A 25,323-nucleotide genomic window follows, 5' to 3' on the forward strand; every position below is an offset into this window, starting at 1 on the left:
ATTTCGTTTCCTTCTCTTCATACGAGCTCTTCTGGAAGTCGATAACGGCACGTAGTTGAGAGATTTCAGTACGGGCGGACTGGAGGGCTTCTTGGGTCTCGGAAGCGCGGATTTGTTCGCGGACAAGCTCGTTCGCGAGCTTATCCTGGCCGTTATCGTGTTCGTCGATATAGCGGTAGGCGGACTGGAAATAGGCGTACCAGAGGGACGGGTGGGTAGCGGCATGCTCAGAGAACTGAGACTCGGTTTCCGGGAGGAACGGAGGTAGAGGGCGGTCGACAGCCATACCTAAAGGTAGGAGCTACGTAGTGTCACGGGAGGAGGCTAGCAGGAAGATAGGTATGGTTGACACAGGTACAGTTGCTACGGACAGGGCTCAGGTGCTCTGCGCTACCATATAGGTAGCCCGAATTGACAGGACGTAGCTCGAAGAGAGGAAGGGAGAGCTTTCTCTCTTCGAGCGTACAAGTGTGCAGGCGCTCCCGTGCTTCCCGCGCACGTGAGCCGGGGCCGGCGTTACTAACTTCCGCCGACTTCCAGGCAGTCTTATGTCTACGGGCCCAGCCCGTGACACTTAGACCTAACCTTAATAGTATAACTAACAAACAATAGCAGCTAGAGATTCTAGAGGAGGTACTGCTACGCGCATAGAAGGCTATTAACCGTCGTTATATTAGATAGATAGATAATTCTTATACGCCGGTCTACTGTTAGGTTTTAATCAACGGGAGCTGATGACCTAAGATCTCACTAAGCAGAAGCTTAAGCTCGATCGGGATTTGAGCTTGTCGGGTAGTCTAGAGGGAGGCAACGAAGTAGGAAGGTTCACTTGATTCCAATCAGTGAGATAGAACAGTGAGTTGTACGCGATGACTATCTAGAGAGGCGATACTCATCGCTGCTAAATACAAAGGAGATGTTCCCTTAGGACAGAGCATCGCTCTGTCCTGCCTCTGTCTCAAGAGAGAGACCCTCTGCAGAGGCATCCTCCTCTGTTTCTGGTGGTTCTCACCAAACAGAGTAGGTCACGTGGGTGGGTGTCTTGGTCCCAGGCGCTGTCTCCACCAGGGTCATCCCGGGTGTGATTGGTCCGTGGTGTTCCTGCGGAACCAGACCGTAACACCATCCCCCATCTAGGTTAGCTTCGTCCCGAAGCTTAATAAGGTCCCCGCGTCAGTGTTCGTCACCTTCAGCGCGATGTCTTCCTCTTCTCCTTCCCGATCCAAAAACCGTATCCGGGGAAAATCCACCATCGAACGTGAAGAGCTAGCGAACGATCTTGCCAGCGAGGGAATAGAGATGGCGCCTTGCACCAACTGTCAGAAGGCCCGTGTGAAGAAGGGTGAAGAGAGGCCGCGCTGTATCCTGGGTGCGCGGTCGAAGAAGTGTTCGGAGTGCGTTCGGAAGAACTGCAAAAGTTGTGACGTGAGCCTGTCGTATGCTCAGTGGAAGCGTCTCCGGGAGGCGCGTGACAAGTTGCGTCGGGAGATCGAGGCTCTCGAGGAGGAGGAGGTAGAAATCATGCAGCGTCTGCAGGATCGCCGGATGAAGAAGATTCGCCTTCGGAAGCAACTGCGCCTTGCTGAGCGAAGGGCGGAGGATAAGACCGGCGAAGCGCTGGACGAGCTGGAGGCCGGAGAGCCTCCACTCGATGAAGCTTTATCCGAGGAGCCCACGGTCGAGATTCCAGAGCTCCCTTTTCTCCACGGGATGCTTGAGATGCCTCTGGATTCGTGGGAGGCAGTTTGTGGTCCTGATTCTGAGATTCCCTGGTCCGATGTCCTCGCTGGGTCGTTTCCGAGGGAAATTGCTCCTTGTCTATGATTCCCTCTTCCGGTGGAATTTGTGGAGGAGCTGTTTGCAGTTGCCGAGACTGGATTTCGGTTCCCAGGTATTTTCTGATTCGGGGTATCCCTTCCACTTGATAAGGTATTTCTGACCCCTTTTCTCTAGGATCCTTTCGACTTCGAACTCCTCTTCTTCTTCCGGCTGGAAGTGGAATGTTTCTTGGCATGGTGTTTCGGCGTCGGCGGGTTCTAACAGAGATATGTGAAATACTGGGTGGATCTTTGCATCTCTTGGTAGCTTTAGTCGGTAATTGACTGGCCCTCTGGCTTCGTCAATCAAAAATGGTCCGACCTTGACTTGATCCAGCTTTTTGGTCTTTCTTCTTGTCCTAAGATTTTTGGTGAGGAGATAGACCTTATCCCCCTTCTTAAGCTGAGGTGCCATTTTTCTTTTATCTTGCCTGGATTTGGCGATTGTTTTTTGTGAATCTTGGATGCGACTCTCGAGTTGTTTGTGGATGTCTTTCATGTCCTGCGTCGCAACCATTGCTCTGTCGGCCTGGGGATGACTATGTGGGTCTCCGAACAGGTTCGGATTTCGTCCATAATTCGCGAAGAATGGCGTAGCCTGCGTAGTCTCTGATTTGTGATTGTTGAGTGCTATTTGTGCCATGGGGAGCAGTGTAACCCAGTTGTCTTGTGCGTGATTGATGTAGTGTCGTAAATATTGTTCCAGGGTCTGGTTTGTTCTTTCCGTTTGCCCATCTGTCTCTGGATGGTAGGCTGTAGATAGTTTGTGTTTGATTCCGATCGTTCCGACTAGTGTTTTCCAGTAGTTTGACGTGAATAGTTTGTCTCTGTCGGTAATAAAGACTTTCGGGAATCCGTGGTATCGTACCAGTCTGTCCATCACGAGGTATCCGAGTTGTTCTGCTGTGTATCTTTCGCTTGCAGGTATGAAGTGTGCATATTTGGTGAGCCTGTCGACCATGACCATGATCATGTCGAATGTGTTTTCAGTGACCTTGTCTTTCGAGGGTGGGAGTTTGGTAATAAAGTCCATTGTAACTTCGTCCCAAGGTTGTTGCGGCGGAGTCCTGAACTGTATATGTCCGTATTTCGCGTGTCGTTCGGCCTTGTTTCTTTGGCAATGCTCGCAGCGCTTGATATATTTAAGTACCTTTTGCCGCATTTGTGGAAAGCTGAAGCTTCTCTGGATAAGCTCTACGGTCTTGGTTGCTCCCGGGTGTCCCTTCGAGGGATCGTCGTGATGTTGTCGTATGCATTCTTCTTCTCGGTCCTTCGGTACCTGGTATTTTCCTTGTAGTATTGGAAACTGTTCCTCGGTGTCGTTGAGGATTCGCACTATGTTGTTGAATTCTTGTGTGTTGGCACTAAGGCTTCCGTCCGGGTTGGCCTTGAGAACTCGTTGTTGTACGGGTTCTTTTCCTTCCATGTAGTCGACTCTTCGACTCAAGGCATCTGCTCTACCATTCTCTTTTCCTGGAGTATAGCGGATTTCGAATTTGTACTGTCCGAGCAGTTCCGACCAGCGGGCCTGTCTTCGGGTCAGTACTTTAGTCGTAGTGAAGTAGGTCAGATTCTTGTGATCAGAAAGAATCGTTAGTCCTGGTGCTCCTTCCGCGTAGTAGTTCCAGTGTTGCAGTGCTGCAACGATGGCTAGCAGTTCCTTGTCATGGACATCGTAGTTTTGTTCCGCGGGTGACATTTTCCTTGAATAGTAAGCCACTGGGTGTCGTTTCCCATCATGCATCTGTGTGAGGCATGCTCCTATGGCTAGATCCGATGCGTCGGTCTCGATGAAGACTGGCTTCTTGGTGTCGAACATCATTAGTACTGGTGCTTCGCAGCACATCCGTATTAGCTTGTCGAATGCCTTTTGATGTTGTTGTTCCCATTTCCATTTGAGGTCCTTCTTTGTAAGGTCTGACAGCGGTGTGGCGATCTTAGAGTAATCTTTGATGAATTTCCGATTGTAGTTGGCCAGTCCAAGGAATGACTGTACATCCTTGACTGTCTTCGGAGTCGGCCATGTTTTGATAGATTCGATCTTTTCCGGGTCGATTGCGATTCCTCTTGTATTGATGATGAAGCCAAGGAATTTGACTTCCTTCTTGTGGAATTCGCATTTCTCGGGTGCGGTCCGGAATCCTACGTTCATGAGTCGTTGGAGGACTTCTTGGACTATTTTGACGTGCTTCGGCAGGGAGCCCTTGGTGTATATGAGTATGTCGTCCATGTAGGCGATAACGTAATTGTCGAGTAGGTCCCTGAGAACGTCATTCACCATCTCCTGACAGGAGGCTGGTGCATTGGTTAGTCCCATAGGCATTACCCTGAACTCATAGAGTCCGTAGCGTGTTCGGAATGCCGTTTTCCATTCCTCGCCTTCCGCCATGCGGATAGCATAGAATGCGTCTCGTAGGTCGATTTTCGTATACCAGTCTGATCCGGTAAGTCTGTCCTGTGATTCCTCAATGTTGGGTAGCGGATATCGGTTCTTTATCGTTATGTCATTAAGTTTCCGGTAGTCGAGGACTTGTCGTGTCTTCCCGTTGGACTTTGGAACGCCGAAGATAGGTGCGCCTGCACTGGACTTGGATTTCTGTATCCAGCCCTTGGCTAGCATCTTGCGTAGCCACTTATCTTCTTCTTGGAGCGCGTGTTCGGATTTGTGTCGTAGTGGCTCGAATGGGGGCTCCTTCCCGGGCATCAAGTTGATCCGGTGATCCCATGTCTGGTGTTTAGGTAAAGCGGTGATGTCTTCTACCTCTTCAAAGAGTTTTGCCCATTTTTGATACTCTTTGGGGATAGCGGGTTCCGAAACCGTATCCTTCGATGGTGCGTTACTTCCATCAGTTCTCGTGACTTGCTTGTCCTTCTTGCCATCGAGAGTGACTGTCCGAGTTGGGCTCGATTGTTTCGTAGCTCCGGGCGGCTGGAGTGTCATTTCGTTGATCTGTCTCCTAGCCTCATCTATCAGTGAACTCTGTCGCTGCATAGGGTCAATGTCGATAACGCAATCGCATTGTTCAAACCTGAGTACTCCTCGTCTCCAATCGATGATTGGATTGTGCTTTCTCAACCAAGTTATGCCTAGTACGACGTCATGACTGGCCATGTCCGTGATGTCTAAGACAATTTCCTCGTGGTGCTGTTGGATAGCAAGTGGTAACGGAATGGTTTCTCGTTCCACGCTTGGTAACGATGATCCGTCGACTGCGATCAATTCGTACCCTTCGTCTTTCGATTGGGTAGCTATCCCATATCGCTTCACAAATGATTTGGAGGCAAAGTTCCCGCTCGCTCCAGAATCAATCATGGCTTGGACCTTGTGTCCGTTGACGGTAATGTTGGTGCGGAAGACTGATGTTGATGCTTGAGCGCTTTCCGTGTTGCAGAACTCTCTTTGGACGCTCATTCCTTGAGAGTCGATCCTTTTCCCGACTGGGTCTCGATGGTAGGTGTTCTATACCATTCTCGGATCTGATGTGACGTGTATCTGATCGTTTCGTGTATTGTTTTCTCCTCTGGTGTTTCGATGCAAGCGTACATCGATTGACATTGTTGTATCTTGGCATATTGTTCGGAGATTCGGCGTATGTTGTCTCGTGCTGAGTTCGGCACGATTTCTTCGCTTGGTGTGACATATCCAAATGGTGTGATCGTGCTTCCGATAGGAACGAGTTCCTGTACCAGTGATCTGAAGTCGTACTGTACAGAGACTCTCGGCTGGTTCCAGAGTTTGATACGAAGTTCCTTAAGTGCGCGATCGAACTTGGTGGGGTGTAGGTATCGTTTCCCACCAATTCTCGGGAATATGTCTTCTTGTCGCATAGCCAGGAATAGCATAACCTTGCGCATTATTCCTGCTTGGGTACACGTGAATGTCGTGATTTCGTCATCCGGGTCTGATTCTTCATCGGATGATTCTTCCGATACGTCTTCTTCGTCTGCGGACGAGTCTTGCCCTTCCTCCTCGGAGTCGATTTCAGGAGGGATATTCTCTTGGTTTTCTTGGCAAGGTTCGTCGTCGTTTTCTTCCTCGGCGAGTCTGAGGTGTGGTGCTAATTCTTGTAGCTCCTCTGGAATAGGCAAGGGCCTACTTCCGTCATCATATCGCCGGATTGGAGGATGTTCTTCCCGGATTGGTTCGATCGGGAAGAAGTTGTTCTCCCTCTTGGAAGGGATGTGGGTTTGGCATGTGTCATCGTAACAGAATCGCCAGTGAAGGCTTCCGTGTCCGTGACGTTCTTCCCAGCGGATCTGTGTTGGGATGCTTCGTCGTTGCATCATTCCGAACGTCCGTTTTGTCGTAGGTTCTTCGACCATTGCATCCCTTAATGCTTCGAGTTCGTTGGTGATTCTTCCGTGCTGTCGGACCAGTTCCTTGAATCGGTTGTATTCTTGATCTGACCACAGCCCGGTCTTTGAGGTGAGGGGGTGCATTTCGTTCTCGATCTCGCCTATCTGTCGGTTGAGCCGATCGAGTAGTATGAGTTGGTCGTCTTCTTCGGTAGTCGCCTCGTTCTCTCTCTTCCGAGATATCATACCGAAGGTCCTTACGTCTCTCTGGGTGCTATCGGAAAATTGACTTGCTCGGATCTGTCGATTTATTTCTTGGACAACCTTGTTCCTTTCTCCCACGATTCTATTGTGGAAGTCGCGAAGTTTGTGGGTTGACTCGGTGCGTTCTTGTCCTTGTGTTTTGAGCGAGTCTTCCTTTTCGCGGACTAGGTCGATTAATCGATCCCATTCTTCAAGTCGTTCATCGAGGTTTACGTAGTCCTGCTCGATGTTCTTTTCTCGTGCAATCCATTCTGGCGGGATTGGTGTCTTTTCCGATTTTCGTTGTATCATGCCTAGAAGTCGGGCCTCCTGAGGGGAGTTATTGTCGTTATAACCTCCTCGTCCTTCTTCTTTTCGTTGCATCGTGTTGATGGATTGTCGCTGCACCATGTTCTTAGAACGACAATCCTTCGCAAAGTGGCCTGGTTTGCCACAGTTGTAACAAGTCTTATCGCTACCTTGTTTCTTCTTGGGTTTGCCCTTTGGCTTGCCTCTTCCTTTGATCTTTCGACCTTTCTGGGTAGCGTCGAGTTCCATTGGTTGGGGTCCGTAGTATGGTTTGTTGGACTGGTTATTCGGCTTGGAATGGTATCCGCGGTTCCTCCCATAGTCTGGGGTGAACCCGGCCGTTCCTCCAACCTTGGAGTCGTATTTGCGTTCCAGTGCTCTCTCGTAAAGCCGGTCATCGATCTCTATAGCCGCTTCGGTCAAATCCTTCAGGGTGTCGAGTGTTCCTCCGTGGTTCATCAACTGGTCCTTGACCGAGTCTTTGAGTCCACGTCTGAACATCGTCATTAACGCCTGTTGGTCCCATCCAGTCACCTGAGAGTGTTCCTCGAACTTGGCTGCGTATTCGGATGCTGAGGTACGTTGCTTGAGGTGCTGGATAACCCTGATCGCTTGGGTTACCTCGTTCGAAGATCCGAAGATCTCCTTAAGTTTGATCTTGAAGGTCGTGTAGTCCCTGAACATGCCGGTGGGATCCTGTCGTCCCTCGCTGTCCAGATAGACCTTGAGGTGGGGTTTGATCCAGTTCTGTGCACTACCTCTGAGGTACGTGCTGGCAAAGACAGTCTTGAGGTTTCCTTCGACGGGGTTGAACATGAGGAACATGTCCATCTGGTTGACCCAATCGTCGAACTTGTTCCGATCTCCATAGAAGTGGTCAGGCTTCGCTGGTTTGAAGCTTCTCAGTCTTGGGCCACTATCTTCATCGTCGGAGTCATCTGGTGGAGTCGGTCTTGGAGGTTGGACTGGCTTGCTGCGGCTGGATCCTGCTTCGCTGGGGGCGGGATTCCCCCTGGAGCTTCCCGTGGTAGACATCCTTAAGGGCGTACAAAGCTGTTAGGTTTTAATCAACGGGAGCTGATGACCTAAGATCTCACTAAGCAGAAGCTTAAGCTCGATCGGGATTTGAGCTTGTCGGGTAGTCTAGAGGGAGGCAACGAAGTAGGAAGGTTCACTTGATTCCAATCAGTGAGATAGAACAGTGAGTTGTACGCGATGACTATCTAGAGAGGCGATACTCATCGCTGCTAAATACAAAGGAGATGTTCCCTTAGGACAGAGCATCGCTCTGTCCTGCCTCTGTCTCAAGAGAGAGACCCTCTGCAGAGGCATCCTCCTCTGTTTCTGGTGGTTCTCACCAAACAGAGTAGGTCACGTGGGTGGGTGTCTTGGTCCCAGGCGCTGTCTCCACCAGGGTCATCCCGGGTGCGATTGGTCCGTGGTGTTCCTGCGGAACCAGACCGTAACATCTACCTCTTTAATACTAGAGTAAGCAGCACGCTCTTTAGATTTCGACCGAGGGAAAAGCCTTCGAAAAACCCTCGCCTTCCTTTTACTCTGCAGCCTGCGTAGCCGCTTCCTTTGCCTCTGTTTTTCCTTCGGACAATACTAGGTATCTAGCGAGTCCTCCTCTCACCAGGTCCTATCTTTCCCTTCTTCTCTCCTCCTCTCCTCCTAGTCCTCTTTCCCTGCTAGCGAGAACTGTTCTAGGACCCCTTCCTGGATAAGCCACTTTGCTGTTGCATGCAGTCCCCTCTTTGTGTTTGCTAAGTCCTTCCAGTTTGTAGATCCCCCTGCTTGGAATAGGAGGTGTCTCCTCTCTGCCCATCTCGGGCAGAACATGCATACATGCTTCGGTGTTTCATGTCCCTGCCCGCAGTCACAGTCTGGTGTGTAACCTGGGACTCTCCTCTTCGCGAGGTATTGCCTCATCCCAATGTGCCCTGTTCTGAGGAGTGTGACCATTGTGCTCTCTGGTCTGGTGAGCCCTTTGTGCAGAGCTAGTCCTACAGTGGAGGAGGTGGTGGTTGCCCATGCAGGTGGCTGTTCTCCTCCTGCTCTGGTTCTCCTCCCTTCCTTTTCTCTCTCCCACTTCCTGTTCCACTGGTGTTTTGCCCACCATGCCTTGTGACCCAGGTGTGTCTGCATTGTGGTCTCTTGGCCCTGTACCAGTTGGAGGATTTCCTCCTGCCTGGTTTGGGTTGGTGCAGCAGGGTGCCTTGTTCTCCTCCCTGCTTGTGCCTGTCTTCTGATCTCCCTGCACCTGTTTTTGATGTATTGGTATGCAGGCTGGTTGTCCTGTTTCTTGGCTGCCTGTCTGGCCAGGTCCTGGGTGTACAGGTGAAGGGGGGCAATGTTTGCTTCTTTTTCCAGGACTGCTGTTGCAACTGACCTGTATGCTCCTGTGATGTTCTTCATTGCCTCTCTCTGGATCTTCTCAATGGGTTTGGTGAGGTTTCTGCAGTAGCCTTGTGTGCCTTCTGGGTTGGACCAGACTTGGCAGCCAAGTGTAATGGCTGGTCTGACAACTGCTGTGTACAGGTGTCTTGCTCTCTGGAAGGATGCTCCCCATGTGGATTTGCACAGTCTCTGGAGTGATTGCATCTGGTTGGCCCCCTTCTCTGCTGCTTTCTTGATGTGTGGGCCCCACTTGAGTTTGGTGTCTACCCATACCCCAAGGAGCCTGAGTGAGGGCAGTGGTTCCCCATCAAATCCTTGGATCTGGACTGTGGCCTTAAGGTTGTGCTTCCTGCTCCTGGTGAAGTGGATAAGCTGGTATTTCTGTGGTGCAAATTCTGCACCGTGTCTTTTTGCCCATTGCTCACACTTTTGATGGGCTTTCTCCAGTTGCCTGCAGTTCTCCTCTGTTGACATGCTGTATGTCAGGATGTTGGAGTCATCCACAAACCCCATTGCTGAGGTGTTCCCTTCGTGTAGTGTTGGGAGCAGGGTTGATGCAAAGAAGAGGAAGAGAATTGGGGACAGGGTGGAGCCTTGGGGAATCCCTGTGTTCTGAGGCCTTGGTTGGTCCATAAACTCTCCCAACCTGAGGCAGGTGGTCCTGTCTTGAAGGAAGGATTGGACAAAGCTAACTATGTGGTCTGGGAAACCTTTCATTCTGATGTTGTGGAGCAGCCTCTGGTGGGAGACTTTGTCAAATGCACCAGAAATGTCTAGGCAGAGCATTGATGCAACCGCTCCTGGCTTGGCTTTCCAGATAGTCCTAACTTGTTCTGTAATAAGGTCCAGTGCTGAGGTTGTAGACCGGCCTGGCCTTGCACCCATCTGTTCTTCTGGGAGGAGCTTTCTTTCTTCAGTTTCCTTGGATATCCTCCTTGCAACTACCGCCTCCAGGACCTTTGCTATTGTGTTAAGTAGAGCAATTGGTCTGTATGCTCCTGGCTTCGTGTAGTCTGGCTTCTGTGGCTTCCTGAGCACCACTGTAGTGGAGTGCTTGAATGGCTTGGGGTGGTATGCTATCCTCAAGCATGCAGTGAAGAGCTTGGCCAGAATTGGGGCAAGTTGGTCTCTGCATTCCTTAAGCAGGAGGTTTGGTATCTGGTCAGGCCCTGGGGCTTTGTTGTTAGGCAGTTTCTTAAGGATCCCTTTCACCTCCTCTGAGTTCACCTCAGTTTCCATCTGGAACTGGGGCGGCAGCTGGGTGTGTTGGATATCACTTAGGTCTGCATCTCTTGGGTTTGGGAAGAAGTGTTTAGCCAGGATTGCAGCTTTTCCTTCGTTGGTGTCTCCATTGTGCTCTGGGTCAGCAAGGTCTGGGAAATGTGGCAACTGGTGCCCTTGATTTGCCCCCTCCCTCGCCCATTTGGCCATCTTCCAGATCTTCTTAGGGTCCTCTGTTACTTCTCTTACTAGCCTTCTCCAGGCTAGGTTCTGTTCTCTCCTCACAACCTTGCTTCTTGCATGGGAGGCCTTGAGGTATTGTTCGTGGCTCCATTCTGTCTTGCTTTCCCTCCATTCTCTTCTCATTCTCCTTGCCAGCTTTGTGGCATCTCTGCACTCCTGTGTCCAGGCCATCTGGGCATAGCTTGATGGTCTGGCTGTTGGGACTGTCTCTTCTACTACCCTCTGGATAGAGGATTGTATTCCCTTGGCTAAGGTGTCCAGGTGTTCCCTTGTGTTGACTGGGAATTGATTGAGTTGGTTGGTTTCCTGGGAAATGAGACTCTGGATCTGGGTCCAGTTAGCAGCTTTCCATTGTTTCCTTTGTCCCTGCTTTGGTAGCCCATAGAGATTGATACAGAGGGTTGTCCTTATAGGGATGTGGTCAGAGCTGTGTGTTTCCTCTGGGAGGGCTTTGCATTCCTGGATTAGGTTCTGGAGGGAGAGGCTAACAAAGACCAGGTCTAGTGTTTGGCAGCTGGCCATATGTCTTTCCCATGTGATTGTTCCTGGTTCAAGGGCCAGCTGTAGATGGGCCTCTGCAACCGTTTCAATAAGTTTGTCTGCCATAGTATGCTGGGTCTGGGTTGTGTTTCCCCCCCATCTTGGGTGGTGGAGGTTGAAGTCTCCTAGGACAATGTGGTTTGCAGATATGTCTTCTTGGGGTTGCGTAAGTGCCTCTTGGAGTGCAGGTAAAGTCCCATCTTGCCTGTGGCTTGTTGGTCCTGATGGATTGTAGCAGTTGTGGATAGAGATGGGTCCTGTAGGTGTCTGGAGTTGGATGGTAACCAGGTCTCCTGTATTATGGAATAGTGGCTTCCAGTTAGAAGTTCCGATCTTGTCCGACACCAGCATTGCAACCCTTGGGTTTTGCTGGGGTGGGAGGACTGTGTGGTATCCCTTCTTGGCCTTAGTCTTGCCATTTGTTATGTTGAGCCATGGCTCTTGTAGTGCAATAACTGTAGCTTCTCTTGCTGCTTGGCTGTCTAGCAGTAGGGTTTGGGTGGTGCTTGACCTGTTGACATTGTGTTGGTAGATTGTCATAGTTTGGTTACTCATGGGATACTTGGGAGAGGAGCTCAATTGGGTCGATGTCCATGTCTTCCTGGGGGGTGCTTGTTTCCCCTTGGGTGTCCTCTTTCTCCTGTGTAGGAGGGAAGTGGAGCTTGCTTGCTTGCCTCCTGCCTGCCATTGCTGTTGCTGTGGTGCCTAGGGGCCTGCCTTTGTACCTAACATCCCTCTGTGGAGGCTCAGCTGGTGGGGCTTTCCTCTTGAGGGCTGTGGGTTCTGTAGCATTGCCTCCTTGTGTTGGGCCTGAGGCTGCCTCCCATTGCTTTTTGAACCACTCTGAGAATGCTCTTGCTTTGGTCTTTGCAGCAGCTTTGTAGCTGCATTGGAGGGAGTATGCCTTGTGGTCTCCCCTGCAGTTGCAACATTTGACTTTCTTCTCCTTGCAGCTGTCTGTCCTGTGCTTCCCTGCACATTTTCCACATATATCTTCTGTAGCCCTACAGTGGGTGGTAATGTGCCCAAAACTGTTGCACTTGAGGCATTGTACTATCCTCTGCTGTGGGTGGTATGGTTCTACTACACACCACATTGATCCAATAGTTATGCCCCTCTTGCACATCTCTCTTGCAGTCTGCTTGTCCTGCACTGCCATCACGACTGATGAGAAGTTGGTCTCTTCCCTTGCCCTCTGGTTCTTGAGCCAGAAGGCTTTCTTGATCTTGAGCCCATCTGGGAACCAGGTCAGATTGTCCTGGTCCAGTTGTACCCAGCTGTTCGCATCCTCAGGCTTCCAGGAAGTCCTGATGCTGTGTACAATTACCTGTGTGACAGGTGATTCTACCTGGGCTCCTGGGTATGCAGCCCTAAGCCATGATTGGTCCTTTTCCAACCGGCTTTTCTCTCCTTCTCTGTGGAGGATGACTTTGAGGTCTCCACTTGGGAGTTTTTGCACAGCCTTAAATTGCTGGACTCCAAGTTTCCTTCTGAGCTCGTCATGGCTCATCTTCCTTGCTGCTTCTCTTTCTTCTTGGTTTCCCATCTTCACAGAGATGGTCATGGATGCCTGAGGCTGGGGCCTTGGCATTGTGTGTCCAAATTGGGCTGTTTGGGCCCATGTTTTGGGGGTGGTGGCAGTGGGTGTTGGGCGGCTCTGGAGGGTTTTCTGGATGGCCTGAATGGCCGAGGATTCTTCCTGGCGGAGGGCGTGGTGGAGGAGGGCCTGTTGGGCCTGTTGGAGGAGGAGGAGAGTTGGGGAGGGAGAAAGGGTCGACTGGGAGTCGAGGTGGCTCTGGATCTGTTCGGTGAGTGTCTTTAGGTTCTTTTGGATGGTCAGTTTCAGGGTATTGGTGTTAGCAGTTGTTCTCTGGCTTGGGAGGCCAGAGAGGGGTGGTTGCGGGCGGGATTGGGCCGTCTGGGAGTTGGAGACGCAACCTCCTTCTCCCAGGCTCCCTCCTCCGCTCGCGACGTCGCGGTGTCGGTTGGGGGGTGTTGTCGCGTGTTGGGAGGCCTCGAGGCCTCCCGCCGTCGTCGTCGTCGCCTGCTGGGGCGTGTTCATGTTTTTCCGTCGTTATATTAATACATGCCTTAAGAGTATGCTAAGGAGGATTAAAGCAGTTATCGCTGCACAGGGCTGGCACACAAAGTACTAAACATAGTCTATGTACCTCAGAATCAAGTACACCTTCTGCAGAACCCTATAGATCAAACAGCGTGTTAATCTATCCACCTTGTGTTAAGAAACCGTCGCTCAAAAACATGGTGTCAAGCCGCGGAAGTGCCAAGGATTCAGACTTCTTCGGCAGCACTGTATTGTGCACTATCAGTATTATATTTATACCTTGAAACCACCCGTCCTCTTCGAGAAGAAACCATTCGGATCCCTCTGCCTCTGAATCTGCTGCAATCTCGCATACGACTCTGCTGGATAGCTCTTCAAAGGATCCTGATTGAACATTGCATCGTTCATAAACAGTGGTCGATATCCCCATCCCAGATCTCCACTCTGATAGTTTGTCGGCCGAACATTGGCATACTTCGATTGGCCATAATCTTGCGCTGCCTGTGTCAGGTTCGTGATCGTTGCAGCGGCTTTCTGATCAGTGATGGGCAACAACCAGGAAACATCGTACTCCAAGAAGACTTTGTCCCCGTATCTCGGGTCCAAACCGATGAGGTTTACGCCAATTGGGTTGTTGACCGAGTTGCTTGCGAGCTGGTGTGGGATGGGCTGGAAAGCCATCGAGAATATGTAGTTGTCGATTTCTAAGAGTTGGGCTTTCTTGGCGCCATCAAAGAAGCTGGTGAAGGCAAAATTATACAGGTCGACTCCTTGAGCGCCCGGTAGATTTGGCAGAGTCCCTGTGCGGATGAGATATCGTTGTCCTTGGAGGGAGAAGAAGCTGTTGGAGTCGAGAAGCTCGGCGTAGTCCCTGTTGGGTTTGGTCTGGTCGAACAGAGAAGGAATGGCGTTGAACTCGTCGAGAATTGTTCCTGGCTGAGGGCCGTCATAGAACCTGGAAAGGGGGACGAAAGTTAGCATGTGTTCTGAGATAGACTTCCGGTATTCAGTACAGCTTACATGAACACGACAAAGATGTCCACTAGGGTGTCCAGAGTTGAGCTGTAAGTGACAATCACGGCAGCTTTTGTGTCGTTGTAATTGGAGTTGAGATTGTGCGTAGCTCTCAGAAGAGCATCCTTCTGTGACATGGAGAAGATCTTGTGACCACCCCAGACCTTGCCGATAGGATCTGCGATTGATGGGCTGTAAGCGTCTCGCCACAGCGGTTTCAAGTGGTAATTGATGTGGAACGTCCTTACATGTCTGCATGACGAACTCGGTCACGATGGCGAATTGTCCACCACCTCCTTTCATTGCGTAGAAGAGATCGCTATTCTGGTTCCTGTTCGCGCGGGTGAGCTCGCCTTGCGCTGTGACCACTTCGAACTCGACCACGTTATCTGCTGTCATTCCCTGGGGTATTGTGTTAACAGTGTCATCAAGTGTAAGGAACCCTAGCAGACCTACGTATTGTGTCGAGAGAAATGACAATCCTCCTCCCATGGTGAGGCCAGGTACACCAACGACGCCCAGCCGACCAGAAACTACGGCTCTGTTGGATGGCTGTAGGGCCTTTGCCACATCGATCCACCTATTGCCAGGTCCGACGTGCGCCAAGTTGTTCGAATCGAGAGTTGTCGTCGCCATGAACTCGTGCGTCGCGATGAGCACACCATCTTTCGTGCTGGAGAATCCGACATTGGGGTTGTGGCCAGCTCCTACAGAACAATCAGGTTAAGTTGTCACAATGATTGAGGTCCTGGATTGCAGTTTGTACCTTTGATTGCCCAAGGTGCCGTGTTGTATTTGTTCAACGTCTGAACGGCGAATTGAATGTCCTGTGCGGTTTTCGGAAAGAAGATGCATGCTGGCTTGACGTCGGCATTCGCCAGCGACCAGTAGCTCGTTCGAGCTTGAGTGTATGCAAGGCCGAGAGGGAAATCGACGCCGGTGGTGGCAACCTGATCAGAGTATCTGTCATCTAGAGTCTTGCATGCTGCAAGAGCGTCTGCGTTTGGAGCAGCTAGACCAGTGGAGATGATCGATCCTAGAGTCAGGACTGTGCGAAGCATAGAGGGCATCCTGTCGAGCCTCTGAGCCTCAGAGGGGCTCGAAAACTACAGATGAGGTGTGTTGTGTTGAAGTATCTCTATGCAGGGATAGAATAGGAGACAATGAATACGAGGAGATACTTATATGCCACCCTGACTCCGTTGCCTGAGAACGACTTGACCATTCATATGTCGCTTGTTTCGGTCCTGCTGCGGAGTGCATTGAAATTGCAGAACTAAGTAGCGCCACTGTTGAAGCTAGTTGCTCCATCGCCGCCACACCAGTCATACGATGTGTTTGGGAAGCAACTGACACAGGGCTCTGCCGAGTATGGCGCGGTCTAAGGTCGACAGTAGCCATGAAGGACCATCAAGCTTTGCGAGATTCGGCTGTCGAGTGGATCATTAGTTGTCCTGACAGTCGAAGATCGACGGGCGTTTCTCCAGGCTAGCTGCAAGTTACTCGCGGTCTGCTCAAGCGAGGCATGCTTGAACTCGTACACTAACGTAGAATTGCGAAGTCTCATGGTAGCCCTGCGACTTACGGACTGCTTTCGGGGGCTGCCGGCTTGTGACTGGCTAGGAAGTAGCCCTGCTACTTTGAAACGCAACGAGGTTCAGATGTCTCCTTTATAAAGCTGATCTCTCTTCATCGGAACCTGCAGTATTCCCTCTTCACGGATCCTGCACAAGAGTTGCCGCAGCACTTTGGCTCGTTCCAGCAGTAGCAATGCCGGGACAACGCCGTACCGAGAGCCGTAGTCTGCACGGATCATATGTTCACAGTAAGTAACCCTGGCCATTTGGTCAAAGTGTCTCGTACAGACATATTCCAACAACTTCGCTTAGACCGAAGACTGGATTTGGTACACGCAGACCTCGCTCGGCACTGAACTTAGCTGAGCGTAGTTGGCGGCTCGGGCAACAATCTTGGTTACGCCTCGGTAAGTGGGGTGCGCAGAGCGCAAGGCAAGGGCCGCGGACTTGATCTTTTCGCCCGTTGGGTTTGCGATCTGTCGAATGTGAGAGAAGCATCCCTACAGCACGTGAGCGATATGTGTCGTGTGTCGTGCCTCGGTCAGGTACGAGGCGCAGAAGCTGAAGTCAAATTTGTCCTGCCAAGGATTCGCACGCTTCGTACCGCAGATGATCGGCCGCCTGCTTACTGTATCGTAGCAATTCGCAAACGTCTACTTTCTCCGGGGACGTTCCTGACCGAGGATTGAATAGATCTATTCCAATACAACATTGACACCCACAGGCTCGAATTGTAGCTGCAATATTTCCTTGACATCTCTTCATAACACCTCATTCCACCCACTTCCTATCCAAATTCTCCAGAAACTCAAGGTCGACATCAACGAAACTTCTCCAAAAGTCCACTTCATGCCTCCAATTCGCAGTCTGCAGAGCAAAGACGGTTCCGAGCATCATCTGCTCCAACTCCTCCTGCGTATCACCCATCACTAACACAATGTCTCTCCTCACTTTGACGTTCTTTCCAAGCTGTGATCGCCACCGCTTCAGCTTCAGGTCCAGGGTGTGTTGCACGCTCCACTCTGAGCCCGCAACCTCCTTCGGATAAAACTTCCAAGCCCAAGCTCTCCCACGGCAATCTTCAAATGCGAAATTTTCGCGCAAGTCGTATCCAACCACATTCGTCCAAAACATAGATTGGCTGTATACGCGTAATAGAGCAAAGCGAGACCTGCCGAATTTGTTGCGTTCATTGTGCTCTCTTGCTATCTTGATCAAGTCAACCGTTTTGAAGTCGATGATGTGACTGCGATCTTCTATTGTCTTGCCTCCGAACAGTGGGGACTTGCGATAGTCGATGAACATCGCCTGTTGACCAGTCATGGGGTCTTCGCGTGCGATTGCGCGTCCACCAGGAAGATTGACGTGGCAAGGAGTGATTATTCCAGATTTATACAACCGCGCAATGATTGGTCTTGTCACAGCATCCCATTCCCGTGGGGGTTTCTTGGTCCGCCCTTTTGTTTCCGACGGGATGTAGGCATCGTCGTTTTTGCAAGGAGGCCAGAAGTCCATAGGGAGGAGCTCATCGCTGCGCCAATCCCGGAAATAAGGAAGTTGCATCGCCTTGTACTGGTTGTCGACCAGCCTAGTTCGGGTCGATAGCTTCTGTCGCCAATCCGCGATATTGTCGCCATATTTTTCGCGATCGGCAGGGAAGAACAGTCCAACGAACGCGTAGGTTGCTTCGATGTCACGCAAGACTAGACGATGCTCACTTTCGTGCACGTTTAGCCACATCTGCGTCTGCGCCGCCTTGCCACGCATGTAACCGCTCTTGCAGTTCACTCGTCTTGACTCTTCCTGCAGCTGCTGTAGCTCCGCGTAACGCTCCATAGCACCCGGTTCGATGTCAGCGGCATGAAATTGCGGCTTGAACGCCTGTGCAGTGTTAGTTGAACAGAGCTGTAAAGGCTATGATCTTGTAAAACAACAGTAATTTGCATCAGCAGATTGTTGGGATCAGTAACTTACCTTGGCCTTTTCACGCTCATTGAAGAAGTAAAACTGCTTCTCCACGTCCTCGCTCTCAAGATACCCGCCAAAGACAAAGGCCTTCAGCCTCTTCAACTCCCTCGGAACGGACTCGACGGCTTCCAGATCGGCATCACAGACTGAATACAGGCCCTCGGATTCAGAAATCTCAGCGTCACTCCAGTCCGAACTGCCGCTGGCGTATTGCTCGAGTCCTGCCGCTTCAGCTAAGTACTCCTCCCAGCCTTCAGCTTCAGCACAGACCGCGCATTCGCAGTCAGGAGCAAAGTCGTTCGGGCATTTATCTTCCTCATCTTGCCAATTATGCTCACGCTCGCCAGCTTTTTGCAGATGAACCCCGAATTCTTTAGCGCTCTTTGGTAACTTCTTTCCCGCAGGTCCAGGTCGGGGCGCAACTTGGTTCCCGTTGAACGCTGCGTTCTTGTGCCTCAAAGCCAGACTCTTTGGTTTCTTTGCTTGAGAAGACTTGGTCTTCGCCTCAAGGCGTGGGCGGCTGAATCGTTCGACGATGTCAGGGTCAGCATCGTCTGAATCTTCGTCCGTATCCATGCCATGAATGAAGCGGATCAAGTTCGGTCCCTGAGACTCCAGCTCGCGACTAATTCTGTCAGCGTGGTCGCCAATGGCAGTTATTTGCTGCCCTTGCAACTCTTCCGGGAACAGAACTTCGTCTTCAGCTGCATCGATGTCGTTGTAGTATTTCTCGTAGGTCTCTTGCGTGGTCATGTCGCGACTTTCAACTTGCTTGTCGTTATTGTCGAACTGGATCATCTGGTCGTGAGACCGTGCCCCGGGGTGTCGCATATCATCAAGTATTGACATTTCACCAGGTCGGACGTCTCTACAGCGCATGGAATCCTGGTCGCGATGAAGTGTCTGTAAGATGGGCGCCGCGAGAAGGTACCCGTCAAGGGCCCTGGTCATACGATGCGCTTTGATGAGGCAGTCATGAATCCTGCTCTCCAGTTTGGTCCAGTGCTCGCCCGGATCCAGGTCCCAGATCAGCAGGTCGTAGTGCTCATCAAAGCCAAATCGGAAATCGCTAAAGGCGTGTGTGTCGGAGAACCGTTCGAGCATTTCCTCGTTCACTTCGCCCGTGACCTTCCAGCGACTGCCAGCGATCTTGGTCCGCGCTAGCCATTGTTCCTCCTTCGGCGGCTAAATGAGGATGTGTCCAGTCTTAGCATCACGTACAAGAATGCATAATTCAGAGGTGAATAGCATTAGGTACTGGATGAAGCGCCGGCTGACGGGATCGTTGCGTTTGATGTGTGCGCATATCAAATTCTTGCATTCGACAATCCGTGCGCCAGCGCGAGCTGGTGCGCTTCGCGGAGATGTCAGTTGATGAGCGTCGAAAAAGGTGAAACGCGGTATGAAGCCTAGCAGCAAGAAGCGAGAGCGCCCCGTGTCGCCTGCCCATCGCCCCCAGGCAGAATTTGGAAAATATCCAAAAAGTGCGAGAATGTTAAGCTCGTAGAACTCGTTCCAGTTGCGACATAGTTGAATGGCGCTCCCAAGTTTTGTGCCTTTCGCGATGATCGAAAAGTGCAGCCATCCTCGTCTGCTCACAGAACGCTCCGAAGGATAGTTCCTGTTGACAGCATTAATGTTTGGAAGCCCGAAAAGCCATTCGATGCTCACCATATGGTTCGCCCGCAGACTCTGACGCGGATCTTTTTGCTCTGGAATTCGCCCTTATCGTCGATGTCCCCAAAGTCTACCCGAGTCGCACCCTCACTGTACACAGTTCGCTTTTTGCTCTGTTTCTCATGGTTAGCTTTCCAGTAGTCTGGCATTGATCGTTTCTTGTTGCGAAACAGTCTGTACGGCTTAGGCGCAATGCTTCGGTCGTATGCTTCCTGCTCATCTTCTTCGCCTTCGTCGGCCTCATCGTCGCTGTCCTCTGTCTCTCCCCGTGCAAAGTCGGCACATGCATCGCGAAGTTCTTGGAGACTAGGCTGTTCCAGCCTCAGGCAAAGATCTCTGAGTTGGGTGGCATTGAGCTCCGGGTCGAGGAAAAATTCCTGCAGACTTGACGCTCGCAACGCAGCAGGCAGTAAGGCTGCTTGCCCTAAAATGAGTCTGCACAGCAGCAATTGTTTAATCTCGCCGACCTCTTCGATCAGTCTATCGACTTCCTCCTGTGGCAGGCCAAGAACCTTGCCGTGCAGCTCCACAGGATGTTCCATTGTTCCAGCCATGACTCCACCTTTATTCACGCCTTCTCTCCAGTCATATGCCTCTCCACTAAGCAGACGTGACCTAATTTGCCCGGCTGTCTCGTTAACTTCGATCTTGAGGCTGTCGTCGGAAGGCACATCACTTTGAGAATCAGCCGGAGCAGCCTGGACCTTCGCTTGCTTTTTGGCTCGTTTCTTCTGATTCCTGTTCATGACTTTATTGGAAGATGATGTTTCATTCGAAAGGTCGTTGAAAACAGACTCAGACCTAACAATCTCTGTGCCCGAAGGCTGAGCCTCAGCATGCTCCATGCCGGTGTCATTGGAGGCTTGTGGGGCTGCTTGTGAAGGAGACTTGTCAATTGCGGGGAGTGTCTCTTCGGAGGTGGTCAACCACAGTAGGCGACGCATAATATCGATGAATTTCTCTCGGTCCTCCTCGAGCTCGTCTCCAATGGGGTCCCACTGTTCCTGCTCTTCGTCTTCGCTCATGTTCTGTCGCTCCCTGTATGCTTCGTTTAGGAATGCTTCTTGCCTTCGTTGGTTTTCTCTCTGCCGCTTCCTTGCCATGCGGGCTTGAGCGTCCTTGACATAGCGCCGGAAGAGTGCGGCTTCACGCTTAATTTGCTTGCTCTCATTCTCTTGAGCTTCTTCTTCCTCTTCTTGTTGCTGTCGAACGAACTTGAACCATTTCTTCTGTGCGTGGAGCACCTCTGCTGCTCTTTTCTCGAGCCTTTCCAAAGCACGAAGGGTGATGAAGCGTTCATTCGTAAGCTTGTCCACGTACGCTTTATGGCCATAGTCGAGGTCCAAGGGATAGAAATGCTGCTGATGAAGCTTGCGTGCCCGGATTACACGATCCAAAAGAGCATATCTTTTGAACAAGTGGTCATGCACTTCGTTGAGCGTGTTTTCATCTTCGATGTCTGCAAAAGAGATGTTTCGTAAGACTTGATCCGAAAGTTTCTCGGACAGCCAGGCTGGTGGATGGGCATCTAAGTGATCGAATCTCGCATTCCGCAGTTTGTATCCTCGATACAGCCCGTAAGCCTGTTTTGCATGAAAGCGACAAAACAAGCCATTGGCCGACGTGGCTTCTGCTAAGCACTTCTGTTCATCTGATAAATTCAGCGCTTGACATGTGGCTGCCATATTGGCGTGCTTCACTCGAATTATACTCTCGGAGCGGTCGCAGAAACATGTGTTGTCGATGTTGTTGATCTCCTGAAGTCGACGCGCCTCGACGCGTCTGCGATGAAGTCATGGTTTCCAGCATCCTCTCCGCACCACCCTCGTCAGGAGGAAAACCCCGGACCTCCTGTGTGCAATACAACCAATATGAGAATCGCCGAAGCAGTGTAAATTTCAGGTACTTCAGCCAGAGAGACCTGAAAACACCATCAATATTGCCAATATGGCAGCGTCTTGGAAGCTCGCGACGTATGGCATGTTTGCAGCGAGTAGCGTCTTGCCAAGACCGAGCTCAACTCCCAACAAATGTTCAATGTGATAGTGAGTCAATTATCAATCCTGCTGGAATTCGAAATGCGGTGCATGACATATCATTGGCGAGATATATGCTCGTTGACTACTCTGATTGTCCCCAGATTCTTGCAAGTCATGCTCAGACTCCTTACTCAGCACACAACATCTGTTGTTGAACTTCGTGTCCAAAGCCCTGCATTGTGGAATCGGCGTTGTCGACACAGGTACGATCGACCAGCTTACATGCCTCCATTTGAGCAAGTTGGATCAAATCTTGGCCCTGTAACTGACAGCTCTCCAGCTGGATTCTGCATTGTGCGCATCCGCACTGAATCCTCGACCATAGCAAATTATGTGATCCAGAACCTTGTTATGTTGGTGGAAGCCGTTCGCATCGTCTCGATGTTTGTGTCCGAGCATAGTCGAAAACAAACAGTCTTACCTCAATCGCTTCCTTTGTTGAATTCGTCTACATGAAGATGTGATGTACTGCCCTCTTCTAGACGCGCCGGTTGAAGCGCCCATTCACCCGAGCAATGACTTGATTCGTTAAGACTGCTCTTCCCGCTTTTGTTCTGCCATTTCTTCCCCTCAGGCACCACGACGTCAACACAGCAGCTCGAACGACTTTCACTGATAAATTGACAAGCACAGCATGCCTGGCATTTCTCTGGAGCTCGAGTTGTTCGGCGAGGAGTCGCCTGACGAAGAGTCTCCCGATGAGAGCTCTCCAAAAGCCGAGAGCTCTCCAAAAGCTGCCAAATACAGCCTGAAAGTCGCTAGAAATGAGCCTCAGACGGTCACGGTGGACGCCAAATTACTGGCCAGCACATCCAAAAAGGGGAAGCATGAAGATGGGTCTGACACATCTGATTCGAAAGGCTCCGTCGAAGATGAGCACGATGCGAAGCCTCCGAAATGGGCTCCTTTCCAAGTCAGCAATGATCCCACCACGACTCGACAGACCAATGCCGGCAAGGACATTCCGACCAACGCTCAACTCATGAGCGCTTACATCGCCGACACGATAGAGACCGAATTCGATGACCACACCCAGCTTCGAGCCTGGCTCAAGATCCAACACCAGCCTTCCGGTGGCAAGTTCGAAGAGTTGGCCGTGAGAGTTGGGGAGTACATCAAGGCACATGGCCAAGAAATCGATCATTGGTATGGAACGGTCGAGACGGTCCAGGAGAAGCCGCCGAAGCCGCCGAAGCCTAAGAAGCAGCAGGCCCAGACCAAGGACGATATCCTGGCTGCGGCTCAGAAGGCTTTCGAGGAGGCGAACCGGCCAAGTGTACCAATCGGAGGTACGAAGCCAGAGGAGTCCTCAGGTGATACAGCTCGCGAGGCAGCTACAGGGGATGCGAGGGGCAAGAAAGTCAAGTACGCTCATGTGTCGAGGACTGGTCCAAGCAAGAGACCGCAATGATGGTTCTCCGCACCAGTTCAGCGTCTTGGATGGGCAAATGCGCCGTGAAGTAAGACAGGATGGTTTGAGGCGGCGTTCGAAGGCCTAAAAAATGCCACGAAGGTAAACCGAAGGCACTGCATCGACCGGCGTGGGCAGACTGTTGCGAAAGGTGAAGTTGAAACGCCTGTGCAGCGGCAATGGCAGTGTGGTAGACTATGAAAAGTTCAGCAGATTTCGCGTCCAGTTCACTCAACCATTGATTGCCATGTCCGTATGCCCTGATGTGCCAGCATGCCAGTGCTATTCTGTCAACCCCACAACGTGATCTTCACCGATTCCTCCATAAAACATGATCGCACGTTTTCTCGAGAATTGGACATACCCGCTGCATTGTTACAACTTGAGCGACATGGGCTCCGGTATAATCTAGTCATGCTTGCACGAGAGATAGACGCCTTCCACTGCTGGCGTGACGCATGTTGGTGTTTTCGGTGATGGAAAGTGCAAGTGAGAAGGAGGGACGTGGGCGACGCGGGCAATGCCAAGACGCGTGTCATTGTCACCCGTCATCTCACGCAACGCGTCTTCCCGGCCTTGCTTGCTGCAAACACGCGCCTTTGGGCGCAAATCGCCAGCATGGCCGTTTCAACCGCGCCCATCGCTCCCCCGGGCATACATTCACCCCACCGAGCGGCCGGGAGACGACCGATGGAGCCCAATGTCAAGAATATCGTGCTGGGCGAGCGGCACATCAGACCTGAATATCCATCCTTCTACCCAGAAGATCTGGTCGGCGGCAAGAAGACCGAATGGCTCTATGTGTGCCAGTGGTGCTTCAAGTATACCAACGAGCTGTTGAAGTTCAGTGCGCATTGCGTAGGTGAAGATGCAAAACACTAGAAGCAGAAGGGCAAGCTGATGGCAGGAAGAAAGTGTGTCCCATGAAGGCTGAGCCCCCGCATGGCGAAATCGTCTACGAGAAGGATAACTACTCGATACAAAAGCTCGATGGCGAGCAACACAAAGTATCTTCCAGTTGTCGCTGGTCATTGGCCCTTTGCTGACGAGTTGCATAGCTCTACTCCCAGAATCTAGGTCTCTTTGCCAAGCTGTTCCTCGAGACCAAGTCGGTCTTCTTCGATGCTTCAACCTTCCTCTACTACACTTTGGTCCTGCACGATCCGTCGAGTAAGAGCAACCCGCAAGGACAGGTCATAGGTTTCTTCTCCAAAGAGAAGATGTCATGGGACAACAATAATCTCGCTTGCATCGTGGTCTTCCCACCTTGGCAGAAACGCGGGCTTGGCCAAGTACTTATTGCAGCTTCCTATGTTCTGGGGAGAAGAGAAAATCGATTCGGAGGTCCCGAACGCCCGCTCTCCGCCGATGGCAGGAAAAGCTACGTCAAGTACTGGACAGGAGCGGTTGCGAGGGAGGTCTTACTCGGAGGGCATGGTAAGAAGGTGCTGAGCGTGAAAGACCTGGCAGAAAAGACTTGGATCATGCCAGAAGATGTCGTGGTCGCGCTGAAAGAGATGGACGTCTATGAGAAGCGCAAGACGGCGAGCGGGAATATCGTCGTTTCAAAGAGCAAGGTCCGAGCATGGGTGGAGAAACACAAAGTGGGTCTAGAAGCTATCGTGGATGTCGATGCGTTCGTGGAGGACAGCGAGAGTGAAGACGAAGAGATGAGTGACGATTGAGCATGATCTCCAGCATGGACGAAGCTCATGCGGCTGGAAATGTCTACAGTCAAGGTCCTAGGCCGCTTGACGTGAGTCGCTGCTACTTGACGATGAAAGCTCGCTTCTGCGGCAGATGCAGATGATCCATCATGCATGGCCGATCGAATTCCCAACTGGACAGAATGTCGGGACTCAGGCCGCCGACAGTTCTTGCTCTCCGGACTTGTTCAATGTCACATCTGCAATATACTCAGCACAGATCCGCCCTGGAAGCTGCAGCTGGGAGCGAGCGATGACGACTCGAACATGTAGAGGAGTATTTCCTTTAGCAGTGGAGATGCAGCACCGACTGTTCATAAGAGCTCTGAAAGGCAAATAACGATGCGTGGCTCGTTGTTCTCATTCGCGAGAGCGTGAGCACTCAAAATACAGGTCTCCTTACGCCAACATTTCCCACACAATCTGGACATCCTGGACTGGTTGGCTTCGGAGATGCTTGAAGTCTTTCCAATTGAGGTCCAGAAAATAGCGCCTCTTTCAATCGGATTTTCAACAGTTTCGGCGACTGCTGCAATACTTGTCAATGGAACCTATGCTATGCACGGATCGATATGTCAACAGACTTCCGATCCCCAGAACGCTCGGGCGTTCTGAGAGATAAAAACACACATGACTTGAGTCGAATCGGAAAGGAGCCCTTCGCCACAATATCGATACGACCTTCAACTGCCGACTACTTTTTGCAAGCGACAACTCTTGGGAACGGCTTGTCGACGGCTTTCGTGCTTTGTTCTGGTCTACACCTCGGTTTCAAAGGGTGAATCAAATATGATTAC

The 25,323-nt window shown here is 51.3% G+C and overlaps 4 protein-coding genes across 4 annotated transcripts; 2 read left to right on the forward strand and 2 right to left on the reverse strand.

Annotated features, from left to right (window-relative positions):
- Positions 1-13,407: 13,407 nt before the first annotated feature.
- CKM354_001198300 (uncharacterized protein) lies at positions 13,408-15,209 on the reverse strand (the record flags this gene model as incomplete). Its single annotated transcript, XM_044807492.1, has 5 exons — positions 13,408-14,089; positions 14,155-14,326; positions 14,397-14,550; positions 14,605-14,855; positions 14,915-15,209. The coding sequence occupies 5 exons, from the start codon at positions 15,207-15,209 to the stop codon at positions 13,408-13,410; spliced, it is 1,554 nt and encodes a 517-aa protein (XP_044663427.1).
- Positions 15,210-16,496: 1,287 nt separating this feature from the next.
- On the reverse strand, positions 16,497-21,055 carry CKM354_001198400 (uncharacterized protein; the record flags this gene model as incomplete). Its single annotated transcript, XM_044807493.1, has 4 exons — positions 16,497-17,606; positions 17,700-18,878; positions 18,915-19,314; positions 19,365-21,055. 4 exons carry the CDS (start codon positions 21,053-21,055, stop codon positions 16,497-16,499), a joined length of 4,380 nt encoding a protein of 1,459 aa, XP_044663428.1.
- A 988-nt stretch (positions 21,056-22,043) lies between these two features.
- CKM354_001198500 (uncharacterized protein) lies at positions 22,044-22,820 on the forward strand (the record flags this gene model as incomplete). Its single annotated transcript, XM_044807494.1, has 1 exon — positions 22,044-22,820. One exon carries the CDS (start codon positions 22,044-22,046, stop codon positions 22,818-22,820), a length of 777 nt encoding a protein of 258 aa, XP_044663429.1.
- Positions 22,821-23,438: 618 nt separating this feature from the next.
- Positions 23,439-24,505, forward strand: CKM354_001198600 (uncharacterized protein; the record flags this gene model as incomplete). Its single annotated transcript, XM_044807495.1, has 3 exons — positions 23,439-23,678; positions 23,732-23,827; positions 23,879-24,505. The coding sequence occupies 3 exons, from the start codon at positions 23,439-23,441 to the stop codon at positions 24,503-24,505; spliced, it is 963 nt and encodes a 320-aa protein (XP_044663430.1).
- Positions 24,506-25,323: the final 818 nt, after the last annotated feature.

This window comes from Cercospora kikuchii, assembly GCF_019650295.1.
Source record: "Cercospora kikuchii DNA, contig_00008, whole genome shotgun sequence".
Classification (NCBI taxonomy): domain Eukaryota; kingdom Fungi; phylum Ascomycota; class Dothideomycetes; order Mycosphaerellales; family Mycosphaerellaceae; genus Cercospora; species Cercospora kikuchii.